We start from the raw sequence: 22,910 nt of genomic DNA on the forward strand, positions 1-22,910 counted from the left end.
CACACTTAACCAGTCCACATGATCAATATGTTTAATAACCAGCAGATTTAGATCCCAGATGTCCACAAAATAAATAAAAAGATACAGTAGGTTTTATAAATACTGATCCACATCAACATCAGTAACTACACAGCAAAAGATGATTGGAAAACACAAGAATCGGGTCTCGGTGTCTGATTTGTTGATCACATGAATAACCTAAAATGAACCAGTCGTTAGTTTGAGCTGTGACACTGACGTTCACGTCAGAATGTTCACTTGCAGCTCCCAACCAGGTAAGTGGCTTTTTTTCTATCTGTGACAAGTATGGCTGTCAGAGAGATCAGGGTACATCATTCAGCCCAGCGCTACATTAAAGACCCAGTGGACTAAACTGCAAATTGCCTTTAAGTGGAACGATGAAACAGCAAATCCTTTCAAAGGGAAACTGCCCAACTGGCAGACAGCTGAAGTCCTATTTTGACTACCTTTGCACATCATTTGGGGTGTGCGAAACATCACATCTCCATGTGCGACTTTGTAACAACCGCTTAATTCATAGCATTGCACATTTACATGTTCTGTGGCAGACAGACAAACATTGAGCGAATGTGAGTGCGTCTGCCCTTTCAATGTCCCACTGACATTTATTGCACTGCCAGTAAATAATACAGGAAATAATGTTCCGCTTTAGATTTTATATTTCAGGTATAAATTTAAATTTAAAGTTAAATAGTGGAAATAATGGAGTAAATAGTGGAGTGTTGACTCTCCATATGATCAGCAGCATTAGCATCCAAATCACATACCCACAAGTCTTATCAAACGCATAGGTCTCAGAGCTCCATTCGTCCAAAAAACAACAACAAAATAAATGCAGCTGAAAGATGTGCAGATAGCTCAGTAGTTATCAGGCTTTCCAAAATAAAAGAATAATTTAAAAAGGCTGCATGAATTGCTGCTTTAATACACTGACCGTATCGCCAAATAACACATTCAATTTTGTTGACAATTCATTACGACTCTTATCTACCACAGCTAACACTGAATGTTTTGTTGGTTGTTTTATTGTAGCATATTTTAGCAGAATATTGATTGTGAGAAATAAGGATTAAATGAGTTTTATGCTGGAAAAAAAGAACACCTTTTTTAAGCCCTGAGCTGTGCCTGCGGGAACAACCTCCACCCATCAGAGGGTTGGGTAGTAGCCAAAGACATCAAATGTCATGTGTTATGTGTAAAAAAGGAAAAAAAAGAAAAGAAAATGTCAGTGATGATTCAAATGAAGGTCATTATTTCACATCTAAGAGTATGAAGCTGCACAAATAGAAATCACATTTAATCTCAGAATTACAGTTTAAGATATAACTGCAAATATGGAATACTATTTCCTCACTTATTTTATCTGTAATTGTATATTTTTGGTTTTCACATTCTTGGCTCGCTTTTTATCCCCGGTACGAAAACAATCCTCCATTTCATTCGTACACCACACAGTTTATAGAATAAACTCCATTGCAGTCAGTCCAGCAGCTTCCCAGTTGGAGATTTATTCCAAAAGATCCTGTAAGGGGAGAGAAAAGGAAGTTGAAATTGACTTGTGATGTGATTAGGAAGGATACAGTGGTGCTGGCTTGTACTGGAAGAGAGATGACAGCGAAAGCTACAATCAGAGAAGCCACGATGCACTGACCTCGTCTGAATCCTCTCCCACTGTGCGCGACCTCCTGTCGCCATCCTCCTCTGCCGCTGCTGAATGCCCCTCCTCCATCTGTCTCAGCACTGAGTATCTGTAAGTTGCCTCACTGATAAGAAAGTTATGTGGCAAAACCAGGGTGAGTTGTTTTTACTGCAATCTAAGTGTTTAAAATAAACACGTTAAGGCTCATTAATAAATTTTCATTACTTGACTGGGAAGCAGTATTTTCGGATGATCAATACGGCAGCAGCTACCGCCACCGCAGACACCAAGATCACTGATGCAATAATCCCGGGGTGAAGCCTTAACCCGGCCTAAAAAGACAAATGAATCCAATAAGATCTAACAGTGGGGTAGTTAAAGAGCCCATAAACCTAACAGCTCAGTTCATGAAGTGTGGCAAAGATAAAAAGGAAATACAGCAGGAGATATGACAGCTGAACAGCGGTGCATTATAAATCATAGTGGTGGGGTACATCCCAAAAGCTCAGCAGCAGGGCTGCAAGTCTCTGGCCAAGAGGAGAAACTGATGCAATCCGGATGACATTTCGTCACATCGTACTGCAGATCACTATAATATCTTTAAGTCGGGCCTGTCCATTACATGATTTGGAACAAAGTACGGTATGACAAAATTAATCTCTGTAGCAATAATTCAGATGGAGCGTGACCAAAATGTGACATTGAACACGAACAATTTTGTTTGGTGGTGCCAAACAAAATCACAATCACAATCAACCAAACAGAGATGGGTGGGGTTTGATGGTTATGAAGCTCATTTTTTCTCTCTTTTGTTTACTACTGGCAGCATTTACACATGGAGACATGATAAAGGTATTGAAGTGCAAACTAAGCATTAGAACAGAGAAGATGATTTAAGCGACTTTGAATGTGGCGTGGTTGTTGGTGCCAGATGGGCCGGTCTGAGTATTTCACAAACTTCACCTACTGGGATTTTCCTACACCATCTCTAGAGTTTACAGAAAATGGTCTGAAAAAGAGAACATATCCAGTGAGTGGCAGTTCTCTGGGAGAAAATGTCTTGTTGATGCCAGAGGTCAGAGGAGAATGGCCAGACTGCTTCGAGCTATTAGAAAGGCAGCAGTAACTCAAATAACCACTTGTTACGTTATGCAGAAGAGCCAGGTACCACTCCTGTCAGCTAAGAACAGGAAACCGAAGCTACAATTTTCACAGGTTACCCAAAAATGAACAATAGGAGATCTGAAAAATAATGCCTGCTCTGATGAGTCTTGATTTCTGCAGCAACATTCAGATCAGTATTTGATGTAAACATGAAAGCACGGCTCCATCCCGCCTTGCATCAACGGTTCAGGCTGGTGGCGGTGCTGTTGTAATGATGTGGGGGATACTTTCTCGGCACAGTTGTTGCTGACCATGCCCCTTCCTTTATGACTAAAGTGTACCAATGTTCTTATGGCTGCTTCCAGCAGGATAATGCAACATGTCACAAAGCTCAAATTATCTCAAATTCATGACAGTGACCAGATCACAATCCAACAAGCATCTTTGGGATGTGGTAGAATAGGATGAATCATAGATGTGCAGCAACTCTGTGATTATATCTTTTCAATAAGAACTACAATCTCTGAGGAACGGTTCCAGCTCTTTGTTGAATCTATGCAACAAAGAATTAAAGCAGCGGTGAAGGCAAAAATGGGGTTCAAGTCAGTACTGGCAATGTCTACATAATAAAACGCATGTGTAGATATGCAGTAATACACACACACACTGGAACAGGAACCCTAACCCATCTGTGGTTCCAGATAAATTTGAAAAACAGCAACGTCTGCAACACAAAGATGACGAGGTGCACAGTAACACTGAGTGAATTCAGAGGGGTATAAATATGCTTTAGGAAATGGAGTACTGTTCCTCCAAAATGCATCAGTCTCAGTCATATATCAGCTTGTGCTTTTAGACTTCCAAGAAGTGCTTCAGGCTATTTCACTACAAGTCAACAAGCTGAGACCAGAGATACGAAAACTTAATCTCCATCTAAATTAAAGTAAGTCCACTGCACTATGGGTATAAATGGTTACATCGCCATAAATTAGGGACCGTGTTTGTAAACTAATTTAACTTTTACCTCGAGTTTATCGGATCTCATTACTCATGCGGCCTTACATACCTGTTCAGACATCCTTGTTACCTTTAAAGCCCGGCTAACTTATTTTCATTATGCAGCCTCGAACTGTGAACATTATAGCCTGCAAGGATCCAAACTGAAGCGATTTAAAAGCATTTAAACGTTGTTGTTTTTTTTGGTCCGAGTATAGTCGTAAGATCTACAGCTGTTTACTTCCTGCTTCTGCTTTTTTCACCTGTTTCCCCGCCCCTGTTAAAGCACACCATGTGACATAAAGTTATGTGTCACGTGACCTTCCCATGGCCTATTTAAAACTTATTTTCAGACCTGTCGTTTTTGCTGCAAACGATCCGCTCTTAAAGTGTGATAGTACTTACAAGTGGTGACGTATGTGTCTGATTACTTTAGAGAGGAAGTCAGTTTTAACTAATGATCCTTTGGCATGTTTTTTATTGGGTCCTGTACTATATAAAGCACTGAGATCATGCTTGAAATGCGAGACAGTTCCTTATGTAACATTCAGTGCCTTTTCGAGGCTGTCACACAGTTCCTGGGACCAGTTTTGTGAGTCATAAGCGCATTAAAATTCAGAAATGTTGATTTTTCTCTGTCCAAGGTCTTGTTTTGGCAGCTTGTAACTGTTAATTGGAAACAATACATTGTGAAATTGAACATTTGTCACTCTGCTATTGTTTCCTGAATTTCTACAAATAATAAAGCATTTCTCAGGATGTGATTTTCTTTTCTGCCATTTTTTTCTTCATGGTTAGGCAACAGTTTATATCAGGCTGAAAATAATGATTCAAGCTGGTATCAGGCGCTCATCAGGTGTGATGAGTGATTTGGCGAGACTGACGAAAAGACTTGCCAGCCTCATGAGCAACCCGCCTGTTGTACTCCCAGTTACAGTTGCAGGCCATGAGATCCTAATTTTGAAGATTTTTACATGCATTGAGTATATTAAAAAACAATCATCTTCCTTTATCCTTGTCCCAATTCTGTCAAATTACTCATTTTAAATCCAGATAAACACAAGAAATTCAAACCACTGCTATTTCAAATTTAATTTAATTCACATTACACATACGCACAGCATGGTTTTATGATTTTGTGACACCATAAATTATCTGTATTGTAACATGTAAAACTGAAATATCACAGATTCAGTACGTTCTTTCAGGAAGCCCGATAAGAGTTTGCCAGCCAAGCTTCATGAACAGACTCTTTTTAGCATCACATGTGCGAATGAATAAGCAAGAACTTTCAAAAAGCAAGTATCTGTATTACATTCCCAGGCTCTTACAGGCTTACATGACACTACATATGGTGACACAAAGCTCCTGTTAGCTTCCACAAACGAACGGATAGACAGAAAGTGATTTTTTTCTGAATTGGGAATTCAATACCGATCAATAAGCTCAGCTGATAAATCCTGAAGCCATTCATCCACTTTCAATTTGATTTATTATTTTTGGCTCTAATTGACTTCAAGTTATGCCAGTTCATAGTACTTTCCTGTCTTTGGATCAAAATAGCAGTTCAGGCAAGGATCATAGAGCAGATTCAAATACTCATCCTCGTTCTCCTCTTCCTTCACTGACTCATCTCCTCCTGCAATAAAGCAGAGAACCATTAAGCGGCACTGGGTATAGCTGTTCAAAAAGTACATAACTAACAGTACAACAGCGATCCATAATGGAATTTGCACAAATAAAATGTATAAGTGTAAGACATCATGTTTTTAATGCACACCGGAATAGCCATAGCAGATATGAATAAGAGCCTACTCTGTCAGCTGTTACTGGAATAAAATGAGAAGTCTGGATGGTGGGGTGACCTTCAGACTCAGGTGGATTTAAGTTTTCTGCCGCTGCCATTTTTTTCTTCATCAATCAAGACCCAAGACACCCAGGCCCAGTACCACATTATGAAGCTGTAAAGAGATTCCCTGTAATCCCCACGACTTTAAAGCATGAGAATTTAGCTGTTAAATTGACGGGCAGTTAAACACTAAAAAGGTTATGGAATGCTCCGGGACGAACATTTTATCTTATCAGAACTCGGGCAACAATAATGAAAACTAATTATAAGACACATTGTGTAAGAGCTTTAAAAATGATGTTGTAAACTGGAAAGGTTTCATCAATTAACCTTGTCCATGTGTCTAGGGGGTACAGACCTGTAATGAGCCTGTCTCTTGTGACCTTTGGCATAATGTGGAGGACACAGACCTTCACTCTTATTTTTTTTTTTTATTCTTAATTAGATACAGTTTCACCTGCTTTCCCACCATGTTGTGTGTAGTCTTTGGTGGATTTCTGTACCCTAACATTTCTGCAAGCTCTGACATCAGTGAATGTTTCCATTAGCTGTATCCATTTATGCCATTAGTGTTAATGCTACAGCACTGGATTGTTTTCTGTCTTCCTGACTTTCACATACAAAAAGGCAGTCTGCAGGCAAAGGGACTAATATGAAGGTTTCTGTACCTCTGACTAGACTTCCCCCATTGTTCCATGTGTTGCCTGACCTTCTCTGCTGGCTGGGAGGCATAATAGGAGGGCTGAGCACATCCATCCATTCCCTAGGGAAAAGACCATAAAAGCAGACAGACATGACAACACATACCATTACACTTACCAACCTACTCTATGACATTTTAACAATGAAGTCCCATCATCGTGGGTTCTGAGAAGCCCATCTAAGCTCCCACTGTCCTTGAGCCACTTCTCCTGCAGCTCCACAGTTTTACTTGAAGGATCACTTATTAGATTTTGACTCAAGCTGTGACTTCCAAGTGTCCACATTCGGGCACGGAGTAGGGGTCTTAACCTTGCCTGCTTCAGAGAGAGCATGACTTCATTTCTCTCTAAATGAGTTTATCCTCCCGTCTGCGATGTACTCAGGCTACAACTATACATCAGTCATTTTCCACTAAATGAAAACACTGCTCTGTTTTAGTATGGCGTAACAGATTACAGCCAGAGGAGAAAATATCACAAGATGAATTCTTTTACTTGGAGGCAATGCAACATTCATTTGTTAAACAGCATCCATAATCATTTTTGGCTATACATCAGTTGTGCAATTATGCATTAACATCTTCTGCCTTTGGACAAAACCTCTCATGAGAACACATCATAGCATATTTAATGAGGAATTACAGTATAATCGTCTTATGCACAATATTCTCTGCTAAGCCCGCCTCACCATCATCAAGTGCAGCGATTGATAATGTCACTCTTTCTCAAAACAAAGTATTTTACCTAAACTAGAAAACCATTCATGCTATCTCTACAGTGTGATCCTTTACACCATGGTGTACTTAATACTACTACTTTTTATTTTCACTGGCTCTACTCTTGTGTCCATGTTTTTAATCAGAATCAGAATCAGAATACTTTATTGATCCCTGGGGGAAATTATTTTTTGTTACAGTGCTCCATTTTAAACCATGGGAAATCTTTACTGGGAAATATTAAAATACAGAAATTACTTATGAGCAGTCCTCTTTAGTGATGTGGTCTTCTGATAATAGCTAATAAAAAAACCCTCCTATGATCAAGAGTAAATTATATGATACATTAAACCTACAGAAAGAAGGTTTCCTTTTTTATCTGATCTTCCCATACATTTAAGCGTACATTCATTTCATATTCTTTATGTCTTTAAGTGATAAAGTGCATTATCTCTGTTGAGGCTCTGATTTTTCTTTCTAACAAAAGCATCCGCCTCTTCTTTTCAACACCCATTTGACTGCGTGATAGGCAGGAACATTGTACAAAAGTTAATGGAAGCAATTTTCAAGGACAAAAGCCTCTGCTACTGAACTGTAAATTGAACTTCAAACTGTTAAGTGGGACTTGGCAAGAGTGATTAAACTCTTAGATTTTCAAGTCATTATAATCCAAATATAGACCAGAGATAAAGGGAATAAATTGGTTTTATTCAATTAGAGAAAGCACACTGCTTTTGCACAGTGGTTGAGTGTACTGAAAATGAGCTTTCTAAATATCTCGAAAAGAAACAGTATCAAGAAACTCTGTTTGTCTCACACGGTGGTAACAAAAGTTCACAATAGTATGTAATGTACAACTGTATTTCTAGTCAAAGTCTCACTGACAGCCTTATTTGCTGTTTCAACTTTAGCATTCTAGCCAAAGGCAGACACAATTATTACGTGCAAAGAAGCATGTTAAAATGCCAAAAAAGCCCTGGCAACATTAAGCACAGCAATCGGGGCATTTTAGCTGTCAGGGAAGCTGTTGCTCTCAACAGCAAGAAAGCCTTGCAGTGGTGCCAGGATGCTCAAAAAACACCATGATAGAATTCTCTGTAAGGGTGTCTCAGAATGCAATGCCTAAAAGAAATGAAAGAAAACAACGACAAATCCTGTGCAGCTGCTATTCAGTATGTAAATCGAGGCTTACTTCGAAGTCTCATTTCAGGACTACAGCTGTGGAAGCTGCAGAGCTCCGTCAGTGTTTGTGAACAGTAATATTAATTTCAGTGGTTATTCAATCAAACAGCATCGCTTAACTAGATATTTGCCAGTCGGCTGGATGGATAAATTTGAAATCTTTAAATCTGCATGATACAGTAATGCAAATACAAAGATTTCAGCTCAAGGAAGTCTACACATGTCCACACCATGCTACCTTGGTTTTCATCAACAAATCAAATGTGTTTGAGAGATGGGGGTTGCGTAATTTCAGTAGTGAAACCGTGATGCAATTCTTTTGTCTTCTTTTGTAACCTACAACATGGTTGTGTAACAGACCACATGGTTGTCTATATTCACAAAGAGATGGAGGTGTGCAGGGACGCGGCTCTATAACTGCCAGCTGTGGGGCTACAGGATTTCTCCAGAACCTTCCAAGGTGAACTGGATCTATTCGTACCCTGCCGCAGTTTGTTTTTTTGTGTTTTTTAGATGCATAAAAACACCTGAAAGCGAGTTTGAAATAATGGTATTCAGTGTTGTGAAGTGGGCAGTAATATCCTCCTAGTGTTAATCTGTTAAATTGAAAGTATTTGAGCTGTATTTCTGAGACTCTTTCACCTTGTGCTCTAAATCAACACACTGAATCTGTTCCAAGAGGTGTTTGACTCAAGCCTTAATTCTGAGCTATTTTCCCCTTCAAGGAACATTAGAAGAAAACACACACACACACACTTACACACACAAAAATGATGGTTATAGAAAACATTTTACTTCATCTTGCCTTGACAATGACAAATCCTATTTAACTTACGAGTACGAGAGGGGCCGGGGGGGGGGAGGGGGGGGGGGATCTAGTCATTCTCCTTTCACTGCTACATAATGACAATCTGTAATTCTCAACACATGTCAAAGGATGTTTTCAGAAGTCTTTGAAAGCTTGCAAAATTTCTTTACCTTTACTTGATAAACCTCTGGTGGTTATTTACTTTTTTTGGGGGAGGGATGCGTTTCTCCAACTTCTAAAATATCTTTTCTGTTATTCTGTTTCACACTTCATAAGCCTTAAGTTGATACTGGATATAACACTTTTTTTTCTTTCGCCCTCAGCAATACAAAGCCATCCATCAATATTCTTTCTTTTTGAAGAGAATTTTATTTGGTTTTAAGCTGTAGGTAGGCAAAGCAAGGTGGAACGTGTCTTATGGCTGTTTTGCATTATGAATTACTGAACCGAAGCCCCTGCTGTGCAGAAAATCTAACACGTGCATTTTGAATTCAGGTGAATCTGAAAGCTGATGTCTACTGTATAGCAAACAAACAAATGCTTTAACAACTTCTGACAAGTCTGACAAGCACAATGACACATCTTCGGACTGCTTTCTTTTACCTTTGCTCTGGGCAGCTAATCAGAGGCACCACTATCAGAAGGAAATGAACACGATCAAACTCTGAAAGCCCCACAGATGTATATCTTGTATATGAAATAATACCTTGAAGCCTCTATTTGGAGGGTGGGGATGGAACAGTACTATTCTCCTCTATTAGCTTCTCTATTACTATTACCCTTATCAATTTTGTGTTACGAGAATAAAAGAACTGTACCTACCACACCTCCAGGTTATTTGCACTCATGTGAGTAAGGTTAGCCCCATTCAGAAAATCTACCTGACAGCTGACATTTAGCAACAAATATTGCACTGACTCATAACCATCCAATCTAGATGATGGAGCCAATTATAAATAGAGGCTTGAAGGTACACACCAGCAGGACTTTAAAAATTATATTCTACTTGCTGAAGTTATCAACAATTTAAAATATGTGTCCATTCATTTTAAATAAAGGGTCTCTTAACCCTCTCAAGGCAGGCGTTGCCGATTTGCAACAGTTAAAAACTAACAACCTGATTACCCCACATACATATTTTATGAGTTTTTTTTACTCAGAAGTACCACTGCAGAACTTGGTTGTGCATTAGCAACAAAAAGTTTAATTTGAGCCTGAGAGGGTTAATAGTCAGACTTCCATGTATAATACACTGGAATGCTAAAAAATAATGTGTAAAAAAAAAATAGTGTGTGTAATAACACACACTTCTTACCTGGGGTTTGATTGCAGGAAGGGGTTCATTTCCGTCTGATAGTGGTGTCCCTGATTAGTTGGCTAGAGCAGAAGTAGAGGAAAGCTGTGTTAAAATGTCACCAGATGCTCCAATGCAAATCATTTTTCCCAAGAATTCTCATTAGGTTCAGTTGAAAAGACCACCAAGTACTCGATTAAGGCGCAAAAAGGAAAAAGATTTACTTGTGCAGCACATCAAAATCGAAAATATTTTTTGGTTCAGAGTGACCTGTTTCATTCAGTAAGGCAGTAATGAAGGTCGCCGCCATTTGACTCCTTTTTAAGCCCAGTCGCCCTGTCTCTCTATGAAAATTGTGCCACAACACTTACCTGTAACTGATAAGTGTCACTGGGCCTTTTGCTACTGTTGTGCACATCGTGTCGTTGAGTCAAAGGCAACTGCTGCAATGTGCTTTGATATTTCACTACTTTTGCAATACAGGTTGAGTCCTTCAGGATCAAGAGATAAATTTATAATTTTTCCTGTGCAGATTCATGAATTAATGCATTTAATGCAGTCTTGCCAGAGAATTAAACTGTGCCATGTCGCGCTGTGAGGTGTCACTCAGATATAAATAAAGCATGAGGAGCAACATTTTGTGGAGACACAGCTGTTCAGGACATCCACAAAGTTGCCCGTTCAAGGCTCCCTGAAATTACACATAAAGAACATCACCTGAGAAAATTAAGCTAAGTGAACATTTTTCTTTGTTAACAAAAGCTTTAGTCCAACCACAAATTAGCCTTTACTCTTCTTCTTCTTTTTCTTCTTTACAAATTAACAGTTGATGAAAATCCTTGTACTGCAAAAACCTAATTCTATGTTTTGTGCCTTGGCATAAAAATCAAGTATGACAAATCTGAGCAGTAAGGAACAGGAGGGATGGGTGAGCAATAAAGGGTGAACAAACCGTGATCAAGTAATCCGTGGAATCTAATAATGTGTTCAAAACTTTAGATGTCCCTATACTCTGTAAGTATGAAGGACCTAAAGCATAGGTAGAATTACAGGTAGAAGACAGCAATGATTTCCTTTTTAATATATACTCATTTTCAGCTGCATGAAACACAAGCACATTACCCTCTCCATCTTGTCAAAGTTAAAGACCATATTATAGCCTCAGGAGGATTTTTAAGCGTAGTGGCTGTTAAAGGCTATTACATTACATGACTTTGATGAAGAAGCACTCATGTTGAAGCTGCAGTCCTTACAGTTCTTGAGTTTATTTTAGCTATCTGTATGCTTCCGTACCTTCTTTATCTAATCACCTTCTTAGAATAAGACAGGACCTAAAATTGCAGCCTGTGGAATTCTGCTGGTAATATGGACCGAGGATGATGATGATGATGATGAGTTACTTGCCTGTCAAGGGATGGAGAAACTCTGGGGATCTAGGAAATAGCAACCATTTCTATATTCCAACTGTAACATTAAACCCAGTACCTCACATGGTCGATCGCACCTGCATGAACTCCAGTTTCAAAGAGAGCACTAAGTACATCTGCTGCCAACAGAAGTGCATCACTTATTTTGAACAAACATCACCTCGTGACCAAACAGCAAAATGTGGTGAGGATGTTCAATATAGCAGCGCTGGCTGTCAGTAGCTTGGGAGTCAATGTGATGACTTGCCTGGCACACTATCTGCTGTGTGTCTGCGAAGCCCACACACTTCTCATTTGCTCTTGGAGCTGACATCTATAATGTTTGTATTGTCTCCCTGGTGGAAACACCTTGGACTTTATTGACTCTTCCCTTTATATATCAACCATTATACATCCTTTATTCCCCTGTATGCCGGATCAAACAATCAGAAATCTAAAGAGCTTCACATGTATCTGATCGACATAGTCTTAGGTTCTGATTTCTGTTTCTGCAACTATCTATTAGGAAAATATTAAAACAGAGCAGTGCATGTAAAGTGTTTGTTTGGAAACTTATGCTGCACAAACCTATTTGGCAGAGAGGTCGAGTCAACAAATGACAGATAATTTATTTCCATAGCTTTCTGCTTTTTTTAACCAGGTATTTTCTTTGAGACAAATGAATGGTGGCTGAATTCCCCTCAAGTGGCTATTTTCTATTATTTATTTCCACTTTACATCTGCCCATGAAAAATTACAGACTGGGTTGTATTACAAAACTAAATCTCAGACCTCTCACTCTTCATTCCAATATAATTTTTGTAATAACACATATAATAATAATAAACTCCATTAAATTTAAAGACCCCGTCCTAAGAAAATCAAATATTTAGGCCTAGACTTGTGTCCATAATGTATTTTTTATTTGGTAGAAGACACATCATGAGAAAAACAAGCAGTTTTTCTCACAATGAAGGTTTTTACCAGTGTTGTTCCAACATTCAGATAGTCAGGATTTTTGTATGTAACAATGCTAAGAAACCAAACCCATCAACTACGAGGTGGAAGTAGCTGGTCAGAGATGAGAGAGATCAACAGTGTTTATGTGTCATTAACAAAGCATTATTATCTGTTTGCCAAAGCAGAGCAGTCAAATTTACAAATTAATCCCAGCGGCTTCCTCTCCTGCTTAACAAAGCACACACTTTGACAGCGTGATGCACCGCTGAGTCTCCCTCAGTGCAGCAGGAGAACTTGTGAGTGAGTGGCACTCTGAGACGCTGAGTGAGGGGTGGCTGCAGGACTGTGGCGGGGTCTGGATAATAATCCAACATATAACTGCAGATTGATCGTTTGATTTAGTAAAATCATTAAAAAGAAAACATTTGGCACTTCGATTTATTGTAGATTTCACAGTCACATAATCATTAAATCACTTTAACTTTTTAATTACCAACTTCCCATTAATTAAAGTGATATGGCTAAATGTTTTTTAAATCTTTAATTCCATCGTGAGATGTGTTTGACAGGGTAACTTTATGTTGAAGACAATTTTGATGCCAGAATTTCAAATTAGTCAATTTTCTTTATCAAATAAAAAAAAAAAAAATCACTCTTCAGGTTAAATTACTAAAAACACTGCTTACATTTTTTTTTGTCTCAGTCTCCCACTTGTACAGCAATTATCAGATTTGCAAATGTATCATTTTTATTCTAAAATGACACTGCTGTAGCCATGTGTCCACAAAGAATATGTTTCACATCTAGGACAACATACCACTGTGTCAGAAATCTAATTCGTCACATTTAATCTATAATGTACATTTTTTTATGGAGATTATACAATTTTATATGCCACTGGCTCTTCCCTTGATGTAACCTTTGCAAATCTACAGCCTCTTTTGATGCATTTCCAAAATCTCTCATCAAAAGTAAGCTTAGTTTAAAGTGATAAAACTAAGTGCATGCTATTCACGAGGTCACCACAAAGTAACCAGCGTACTCCCCCCATGGTCATAAAACTGAATCTGTTAGTGTTTCTAAATACGTAGGATGCTTACTGGATCCCAGACAACTTAGAAAATGAAAGAGAAATTTATTTTACTTTTTTTATACAGAAAAAACTATTTTTTATGAGATTATTTTACAGTGGCTCATATGCATGTTTGCTTAACCACAGTGTGTTGTGATCTATCACAGGTCATTCTTTGTGGGATACTCATCCTTAACAAACAGGGAGAGAGCAAGACTGTATGCCGTTTATTTACAAGGCTCTTCTACAAAGATTGCCTTGTTCAGAGCTTAAATTTAAATACAGTACTTAGAATATCAGGTCATAGGACATTCTAACAGCTGTACTTGGATTTAAATACTGTGCTGCCTACAAATAGGAATGAGCTACCAAAAAAATATGAAACTACAATTATTTATCTGCCATTATTCTTGCACCCTTTTCTTTATTTCTTTACATGTAAGACTCTTTATTGAAGAATTAAATAATAACACTTTTTTATATACCGGTAATATATTTTTTTTGTAGTGTTTTGTTTTCAACATTGTAATGGAAGCTTAGCACACGTTTGTCTGGAGGTTAAGTTTAGTCTGCACTGCCATAAATCACAGCAGCAGAAACCACTTGAATCACAACATCCAGGGTCCAGAGATGGATTATCATTGCCAATGGAGGAGTCCCAGCCCCAGACAATGACTATTTAGGTCTTGAAATCACTTAGTGTCTTTTTTTTAGAGAAATCTATCCTTTTGATGGAAGTTTTAGGTGTTAGATTCACTAAAATGTTATATCTCTATTTCTCTTCATTTGTGATCTGTTTAATGTGTGGTATCTTTCTTTATCTTCCTCACTTTCACGTTATCAGCAAAGTGTTTTCTTACAATACTGTTGGTGGTGCTGTTGCCATACATTACAATTATAAACACAACAGCTAATTGAAAAAAAAAGAAAGATAGAAAGAAAAAAAAACATAACTTCAGGGCATGATAGAGTAAAATGTAAATCCTAAAGTGGGGTCTAAAGATACATGTCTTTATTGGTGGCCACATAATTGTGTCCTCAATAGAAACAATGAGGTGGTAATCCCTGAGGTAATAGCACTATTCATTGTGTCCTTAAATCTTAGGACATTAATGGATACCTGAATATACAGAAATGGTAACAGGCGTATAACTCAAGAATTTGTAATGATTTTATTCACTGGGGATCCTACAGTGGACTCAGCAGAGCCAGGCATGATAGTGTTATCTCTCCATAAGTGAAACATACTTTTGTTAATGGACCATAGATCTAAATGACCTTCAATAGCCGAGAGAAAACTGCACCATCTTTAAATTCTAAAAAAGATCTCTGGGGAAATTTTCAAATGACCTAAATAATTTTTAGTCACTGAGGGACCTGTGGATATTGCGCCAGTGTATATTTAAAAACTGGAAGAGGCCAATTAATGTATTTCTATCTCAATAACCTTTTATAATGCAAAAACATACTGGTGGAAGAGGTGCATTAGCACTTCATGGTGGTGTAAGTTGGGGTTTGAAATGGAAATGAGCAAGAATGAGGATCAACCCGGGTCAAACAAAATATTGGAGACAGGAGGACAAAAAGAGGAACAACGTGCTAATGATTGTAAGTGGTAGATGAGCTGCACATGTGCTGCTTGTTAGTGAAGAGTCAATAAAATATGAAGAGTAGCAAAGCTGGACAATACAGACCAGAGAGATGTGGGTCCATGTAGAAGTATCGTCACTGCTCATGCTGATGCTGACATTACACCGGTGGATCTGAGATGCACTGAGGCCCGAGGCTTTACATTCATCTTCCTCTTGCTCTCTTTTTAGGCTAGCCAGCATTCGAAGCTCCTCATCATCTTGTGTCTGCGGACTGCCGAGCAGGTCCGAGTCGCAATGACTGGAATCAACAGGCTTTAGTGTCTCATCTTCTTCTTCCTCCTTCAAATTTATCACCAATAAAACGGAGATTACCTTTTTGGGAGCAATCCACAATACAATACCTTGCACTTAGTCACAGTCAGATATACACACTGATATAATGTTTTGTGCAGACAAATAAAGTACTGAAAGTCTTAACAATAAGCTTTAGTCCCAGATAGAGCTCAAGGCAATTCTGGACATACGCCATTGTTTTGACCCACTGAGGAAATGTCTTTTAACTGTGGATCTATTGATTTAGCAGACTATGGTAACAGGATTTTTCTGACAAAGTGTAAGGAAGTCTTGTGATACCCTGGTGACGAATCAATAGCAGTCAATAAACCAAGGCTGCAGGGAGGGAAACAAACTCCTTGTCATATTCATCAGACAATCTTTCAGTCAAAGCCTTCACTGCATGTTGCCTGCTGTAGTTGGCACAAATCAGCAGTCAGGAGCTACACTGATGAAGGAAACTGGGATATCACTCAGCAGCAAGTTGTGTAAATGCAGAAAGCAACCATCAAGTGACAGATCTCCCTTCAGGCCTTGTGATCGCTTCAGTTGACTATCCTCTGATCCTGGATCGTTTCAACTGGTGCTGGGGCCTACCTCAATTTGTAACAGACCATAGACTGATCCGGCAAACCTTTTCCCCAGCTCTTTTTAGCTGTCCAAATCAGCAGTGATCACACATTACTATGAGTAAAGAGAGACAGCTGGGTGTACGAACATCAAAGTTTTTAATAAGCTGCACATTTGCCACAAGGACTCCAAACCCCCACTTGCACATCACAGTTAGAGCTCAGCACCTTTATGACTGCATACTAAAAGAATTGAGTTAACCCATCTACCAAAGATGGAATTTAATCAAAATAATTTTCATTAAACCATGCTGCATTAATCAATTTTCAAGGGGGTAAAACATAAACATTAGCCCTCATTTCTATTCTGCTGTGGACTCCAACAACTTCAGACAAACATGTCTGGTTGTTTGAGCTAGCCTGCTCAGTCTCAACTTTTTTTCTTTTTTGCCACTTGATAACTTTGTGTTTTTGATGATTGGTCCTAGACAAATATTGTGTAGTGGACTCATCAAAGCTTTTTTAGTGGAAACAGTTGCCTACGGGGCTTGTTGTGAGTGACTCAGACTCAGGCTCAGACAATAAGACTGCAAATTTGCAGTGCATGAAACCAAAAAATGTGCTTGAATGAGTCCAAAAGCTCTGTAATGCTGCAATTTTAATTCTCTAATTTTGAGCTATGGGCATCCCCTTACCCCACTCATTTTCAGCAAATAATTGAATTGAAACAATAAAATTAAAGATCTTAAAGTAAATATAAAAAATATGAATAAAACAAATATTAACTTTTTCTTTTCAATGCAAATGAACACGATTTTTCATGGGTTGTAAAGTGTGTCTTCACTGGTCAGTGTGACATCTTAATGAGCATGCCATCCTGGGTGTTGACACAATAAGAGGTGATCTGAATCTCTTTTTTTTTTTCAGCAATAAATTTGAGCACTATTCAGCTATGAGTAACTATCACAAAAATACTGAGCCATGATACCGGGTGAGAGCTGATGGTTGTTAAAATTGTAACCCCTACCTTGTGCTGTTTTGAATCATCCAATTTGACTTCTTGCAGGAGTCTTCTACAAACTGATATGCTGCTGCTCACATCAAGAACCCGGTTTACTTTCTCTGAAACTCTTGGACCACGCTTCTGTTCCAGTCCATTAGGTGAGAAGCACCGTGTGGGAAACAGCCCAGGTTCAGCTTTCCCACTGGAATGAGGCTGCATACTGGTGTTACGTGGAGGTGTTAGGTTCACATTATGAGATCCAGGGTGACCTTCAAGTTGTGTTCTGGGAGATGTAAGATTGGACCCACTTGTTTGTTGATGTTGGAACATGGTGAAGTTGTTATCCTGAAAGAAATACAAGGACACCATTGGGAAATAAAATTATTCAATTCTATCCATTAGTTGATTAATGTTTCTGTCGTGCTCTCTTTTGGTGTTTGAGCTTTAAATTAACCTCACATTTATAATAGCATTTTCTTCTTATCTGCTAATCTCTCACACCTTCAGATTTAGCGCTGCAACTCGGTATTGTAGTTTCAAACCCACATCCTACTGTACCAAAGAGATTATATAAGATACTGCATATGCAAGAACTACACTGGTCGTCTCAGCATTAAAAGGAATACTCAACACAAAGAGATCTGCATATCACACATTTAAGTCTGTATTCTTGAAAGAGACCTGATCCTTTGCAGTTCGTTTCCACATTGAGATTACAATCTGGATTCATACCAGCAAAAATGAAGAAAAAAAAAAACCTTGGTGCTGCAGTGGTTAGCACTGTTGCCTCACCATAAGAAGGTTGTAGCGCGTGGCGAACACTAAAGCGGTCGCGCCAGAATGTCACGCTAAAAAGAAAGATTCTTTAAAATACAAGGGGGAGCAAGCAAGTCAGATACCACGGGCACAGAGAGGAATGCAGGTCTGATCAGAAACAGTTTATTACTAGGCCAGGGAGCACAAATAAAACACCCTTAAAATGTACATAATAAAATGTTCGCTCTCTACTAAAAACAATTCTAAAACCCGTAAAACTACCATTTTCTACATTCACTAAACCCCCCCCCCCAATTATAGCAGGGGGCTATAATTAGGCCACATGTTCATTATGGGTCCATCAGCAGGCCAGGAATTCCTCCTTTAGAGCAGAGTCCACGCCAGCTCCGTCTTCAGCAGACAAGAAAGAGCCATCCATCTTCTTGTCCTTCCGCTGGCCCATCACTTCCCAGCCCGGCTTGCGTTCTGCACCCGAATCCATGATGCGACCACCGCCACAGCTCCCCTTGCGTCGGTGTCAAATGCAGGCAGAGGTAAACCTCTGCCCTGCTGCCAATCACACGCGTTGTCTCTTACTGTTGCCGCTCCATGAGGTCAGGACTTGGTCGCCGCATTAACCTTCCAGTCTGGGGCCTCTCTCCTTCAGTGCTCAGCTAGCCTGTATTTAAAAGGTCTTTACACAGCTGATAGGCCACCTCTGGACACACCCCTGCCTCAGCAGGTGGTCCCTATCAGCTAATTTGTCCCATGTGCAGCCAGTCCACAGTGGATAAAAACCATGTCACATAAAACACTAAAAACCATGCAATAGAAACAAAATAAAACCATGCAAACAAAACAACACTCATAAATAAACACTAAAAATCTGAATAAAAACAATATACAAGATAAATACAAATTTCCACTGTGTGACAAGGTCCTAGGTCAGGGGTGGGCAATTCCAGGCCTCGAGGGCTGGTGTCCCTGCAGGTTTTAGATCTCACTTTGGGTCAACACACCTGAATCACATGATTAGTTCGTTACCAGGCCTCTGGAGAATTTCAGGACATGTTGAGGAGCTAATTTAGCCATTTCAATCAGCTGTGTTGGTTCAAGGACACATATAAAACCTGCAGGGACACCAGCCCTCGAGGCCTCGAGTTGCCAACCCCTGTCCTAGGTTAATACTGACCAGCCAGATGGGGTCTTTATGTGCAAAGTTTGCATGTTTTCCCTGTACTTACTTGTAGGTTCCCTCTGGCTTTCTTTCACAGTTCAAAGACATGCTTGGGGGTAGGTTAGGTTAATTACTGATGTGTTAGCCCTGCGATAGACTGGTGACCTTTCCAGGTTGTACCCTGCCTTTTGCTCTGTGACAGCTGGGAAAGGCTTCAGTTAAGTAATCAGTTAAGTGGAAGAAAATGGATGGATAAAAATAAAACCGTTGACCATCCTGAACCAAGGTAAGTAAGTGTAATCAACACAGATGTAAAAAGCTAACTACATCATCCAGATGCTGGCACTGTGTATTTAGCTTTTGGAACATACATGCAGTACTGTATGTGCAGACAGAGAATAAGGGAGTTCTACTCATATGAAGTTGTTCTTTTACTCTAAATCTGGATCAAACTTAGAACTCATCGCAACAGTTATTAAAAAAAAATATGACAATAGTAAAAAAAACTAAAATTACAAATCACTTGCATTAAATACCTCACCCTGAAAAATAGATGTATCGCACTCATTTTAATAAATGCTGCTCCTAATGGAATTGAAAGATTAAGTATTTAAAACAAGATGCTGTTTACTATCCTCTCACTTTTCACGTCAGCCATTGCCAGTTCTTCATACAATAGAAAGAATCACAGTTGTGGCATACTCACAACCAGATTGTTATCACAAAAACATTTCTTTGTTCATAATGTAGTCTTTGTTTCTCATGAATTTAAGAGCTCGAAGCTTTCCTTGGGCCTTGGAGATCAATATTTTTTCCTTATGCTGTCTGTTTTTTTGGTGTTTTCTTTCATCTCTGAGCTTTGTTGTGGGGTGAAAGGTTATCACAAGCCCCTTGAGGTTTGTAGCTTACCGGCTCTATATGTTATTTGTTTTCCCTCATTTTTCAACACTTTATCAATTTTTTACATTCAGGTGAATAAACAATAAACAATATGTATTACTGAAATCCTGATACGGGTGCTTTTATGAGCCTGAATGCATTTTAATGAACTAATTCACGGTCCATTGGCTTAGGTACTGCATTTAAAAAAACTGCACTTCCCTGAAAATATTGGAAAAAAAAAAAGATAAACGAGGTTTTAATGTATTTCAAAGTAGTTTATACAATCAAAGTTCATTTCTTTATTTTGCTTTTAATATTTCTCTATGTTTAAGAGCAAATGCTTGCTCAAAAGAATTGTATGAAGCTGACGCAACACCTTGAAAGATGATATTGCTCCAAGTTGAGAAATGAACAACCTGACACAAATAAATCAAAACCAGGTTTTATATGCAAATCTTATTATTCCATTACATCAATATATGTACAAAACTGAAATCTCTGTCTAAATTTTCATTTTTTTTCCTAAGTATAAGGAAAAATAATGTTCTTTTAAATGTCTTTAGAGCAAAATTATTATTTACACAAACACACAATCTGCAATACCTGTCCAAAACAAAACAACACTTTAGAAAAACATATACATGACTTATTTAGTTTAATATCTTGCTGTAAATTTATTTCATGATAGCAACTGAGTTGTGTTTTAAAAACGAATGCTGGTATCAGAATCTACAAATATAGATAACAAAAGCTTACTACACAAATCCAGTGTCTGTCTGCAAACCCCTCCTACACAATTAGGAGTTGGGCAAACAAGCTTGGCACACAGGTACATCTTAGACACCTGAAAGTTCTTATCTATATATCATATATTATTTGATCCTATATTGATGTCATGATGTTGCCTAGCAACCACCCACCTACAGCCTAAAATGACCCATCTGTAGCATCTATGGACCTTTAACGCCTTATAAAAAGGATTATATTATCTTAATTTTCACAACAATAACAATAATTTAATGACTAATTATTCATATTATCAGTCTGTCATGTTGCCTAGCAACCACCTAATAGCTACCTAAAATCACAGACCAAACAATACTGTAGCACAGTTATGTGTTAATATAAAGATTCCAGTTTTTTTCACCAGATAGGTGTTCGCAAGACATTTATTTTCAGTTCCTTTGAAACCCAAACATTATGTTCCAATTTTTTATTTTATAATTTTGTTTAACTTTTATTGGTTTATATCTGTGGAAAATCGAAGATACAGGAAACATGCTATTAGCCAAATCATATGTCACAGGTTCAAGGCTCACTAGAGCGAACTCCCGGCATATCGTTTTCAACCCCCCCACGGGCTACTCGTGTTAAACATGATATATAAGTCACTTAGATAACTTAAAAATGTTATTGTTTGGCTTTTTTCAGTGTTTTATTTGTTCGTGAGTAAATCGGTTTGGCTGAGATTACAGCTGAATAAACATCAAACGGAAAACTGATTAAACAAAAGTGTGAGATGATCCTGTGAAGACCGACCCAGTGAAAATTTAGGCAGTGGTGGACCGGACCGGCCAACCCCCACCTCTTGTAATCACCTCCAACGGTTCCTCGGTTTTGCAAATTTTTACTGGAGGTTCATTCACAACAACAACCAGGTAGTTGCACCCCTAACACGCCTTACCTCCACTAAAATATACTTTCTCTAGTCCTCAGAAGCTGAAGCTGTCTTTGTCTAACTAAAGAAGCTGTTCACATCACCACCTGTTCTTGTCCATCCTGACACCAAGCTGCAGTTTACTGTGGAGGTAGATGCATCTGACTCGGGGGTTGTGGGCAGTACTCTCTCAATGCTCCAGTCCACAAGGCAAGCTGCAGCCCTGTGCCTTCTTCTCACACCAGCTAATTCCAACTGAACAGAACTACGATGGCATTGGTTAGAGGGGGCCGAACAGCCTTTTGTCATCTGGACAGATCACAAGAACCTGACATACCTAAGGAGTACTAAACGACTCAATGCTCGCCAGGCTCACTGGTCTTTATTTCTAAGTTGCTCTAACTTCACTATTTTCTATGGTACTTGATGTTCCATAGAAAAAAGCCAGACGCCCTGTCCTCCTGTCCCATTTTCTGCTGCCACTAACTCAACAAACCCCCAAACATTCTCCCCTCTTCATGCACAGTGGGCTCACTAACATCAGACTTTGAGGAGAAAATTCAAAAAGCCCTGCAGGATGAACCAGACACTGGCACCGGGCCGCCTGTTCTACAGTCATCCACTGGTTCACACTGCCTGGTTCAACTGTCACCCTGGGGTGATTAGAACTATATTGTTCCTCAAGCGTTACTTGTGGTGTGAATCATTGGAAAGGGATGTAAATGATTATGTGGCAGCATGTTCTAGCTGTGTTTGTAGTAAGAGTAACACTCAATGCCCTTTGGGTCTGCTGCAATGTTTACCTACACCTCATCGCGCTTGGTCCTACATAGCACTACACCTTTTTATGGGTGGATAGGTTTTCCAAGGCTGTTCACTTCACCAGTCTCGAGAAATTAACCACTGCCACTGAAACTGCAAAATTACTGACCCATCATGTTTTCAGGCTTCATGGGATCTCTACAAAAATTGTTTCTGACCAGGGCTCCCAGTTAATTTCCCAAGTATGGAAGACCTTTTGTTTTGCACTCTCAGCCAAGGTATGTGTAAGCTCAGGTTTTCATCTTCAAATCACTGGCCAGTTGGAGAGGCTAAATAAAGAACTGGAGACGGCTCTCCGCTGTGTAACCTTCCAAAACCCTTCCTCCTGGTCCTCACAACTGACATTGCTGGGATACGCAGATAACTCTCTT

The 22,910-nt window shown here is 39.0% G+C and overlaps 1 protein-coding gene across 5 annotated transcripts in view; it reads right to left on the minus strand.

Annotated features, from left to right (window-relative positions):
- Positions 1-17: 17 nt before the first annotated feature.
- The window catches only part of cfap20dc (CFAP20 domain containing), a 41,283-nt gene continuing 18,390 nt past the window's right edge, over positions 18-22,910 (minus strand). Inside the window, exons 12-19 of one of the 5 annotated variants that reach the window (XM_085457102.1) lie at positions 17,270-17,590; positions 15,443-15,679; positions 10,332-10,393; positions 6,278-6,372; positions 3,831-5,399; positions 1,886-1,992; positions 1,673-1,784; positions 18-1,543 (exon numbers count right to left, since the gene is read on the minus strand). In XM_085457102.1, coding sequence (XP_085313228.1) covers positions 5,281-5,399; positions 6,278-6,372; positions 10,332-10,393; positions 15,443-15,679; positions 17,270-17,590 — 834 coding nt within the window. In that variant the 3' untranslated portion in view covers positions 18-1,543; positions 1,673-1,784; positions 1,886-1,992; positions 3,831-5,280. Of the gene's footprint in view, positions 1,544-1,672; positions 1,785-1,885; positions 1,993-3,830; positions 5,400-6,277; positions 6,373-10,331; positions 10,394-15,442; positions 15,713-17,269; positions 17,591-22,910 lie in introns of those variants that run through there. The other 4 variants (XM_085457101.1, XM_085457103.1, XM_085457105.1 and 1 more) reach the window with 4 other exon arrangements.

This window comes from Copadichromis virginalis, linkage group LG5, assembly GCF_057382275.1.
Source record: "Copadichromis virginalis isolate Kocher_CV1m ecotype Utaka linkage group LG5, C_Virginalis_male_GT1.1, whole genome shotgun sequence".
Taxonomy (NCBI): Eukaryota; Metazoa; Chordata; class Actinopteri; order Cichliformes; family Cichlidae; genus Copadichromis; species Copadichromis virginalis.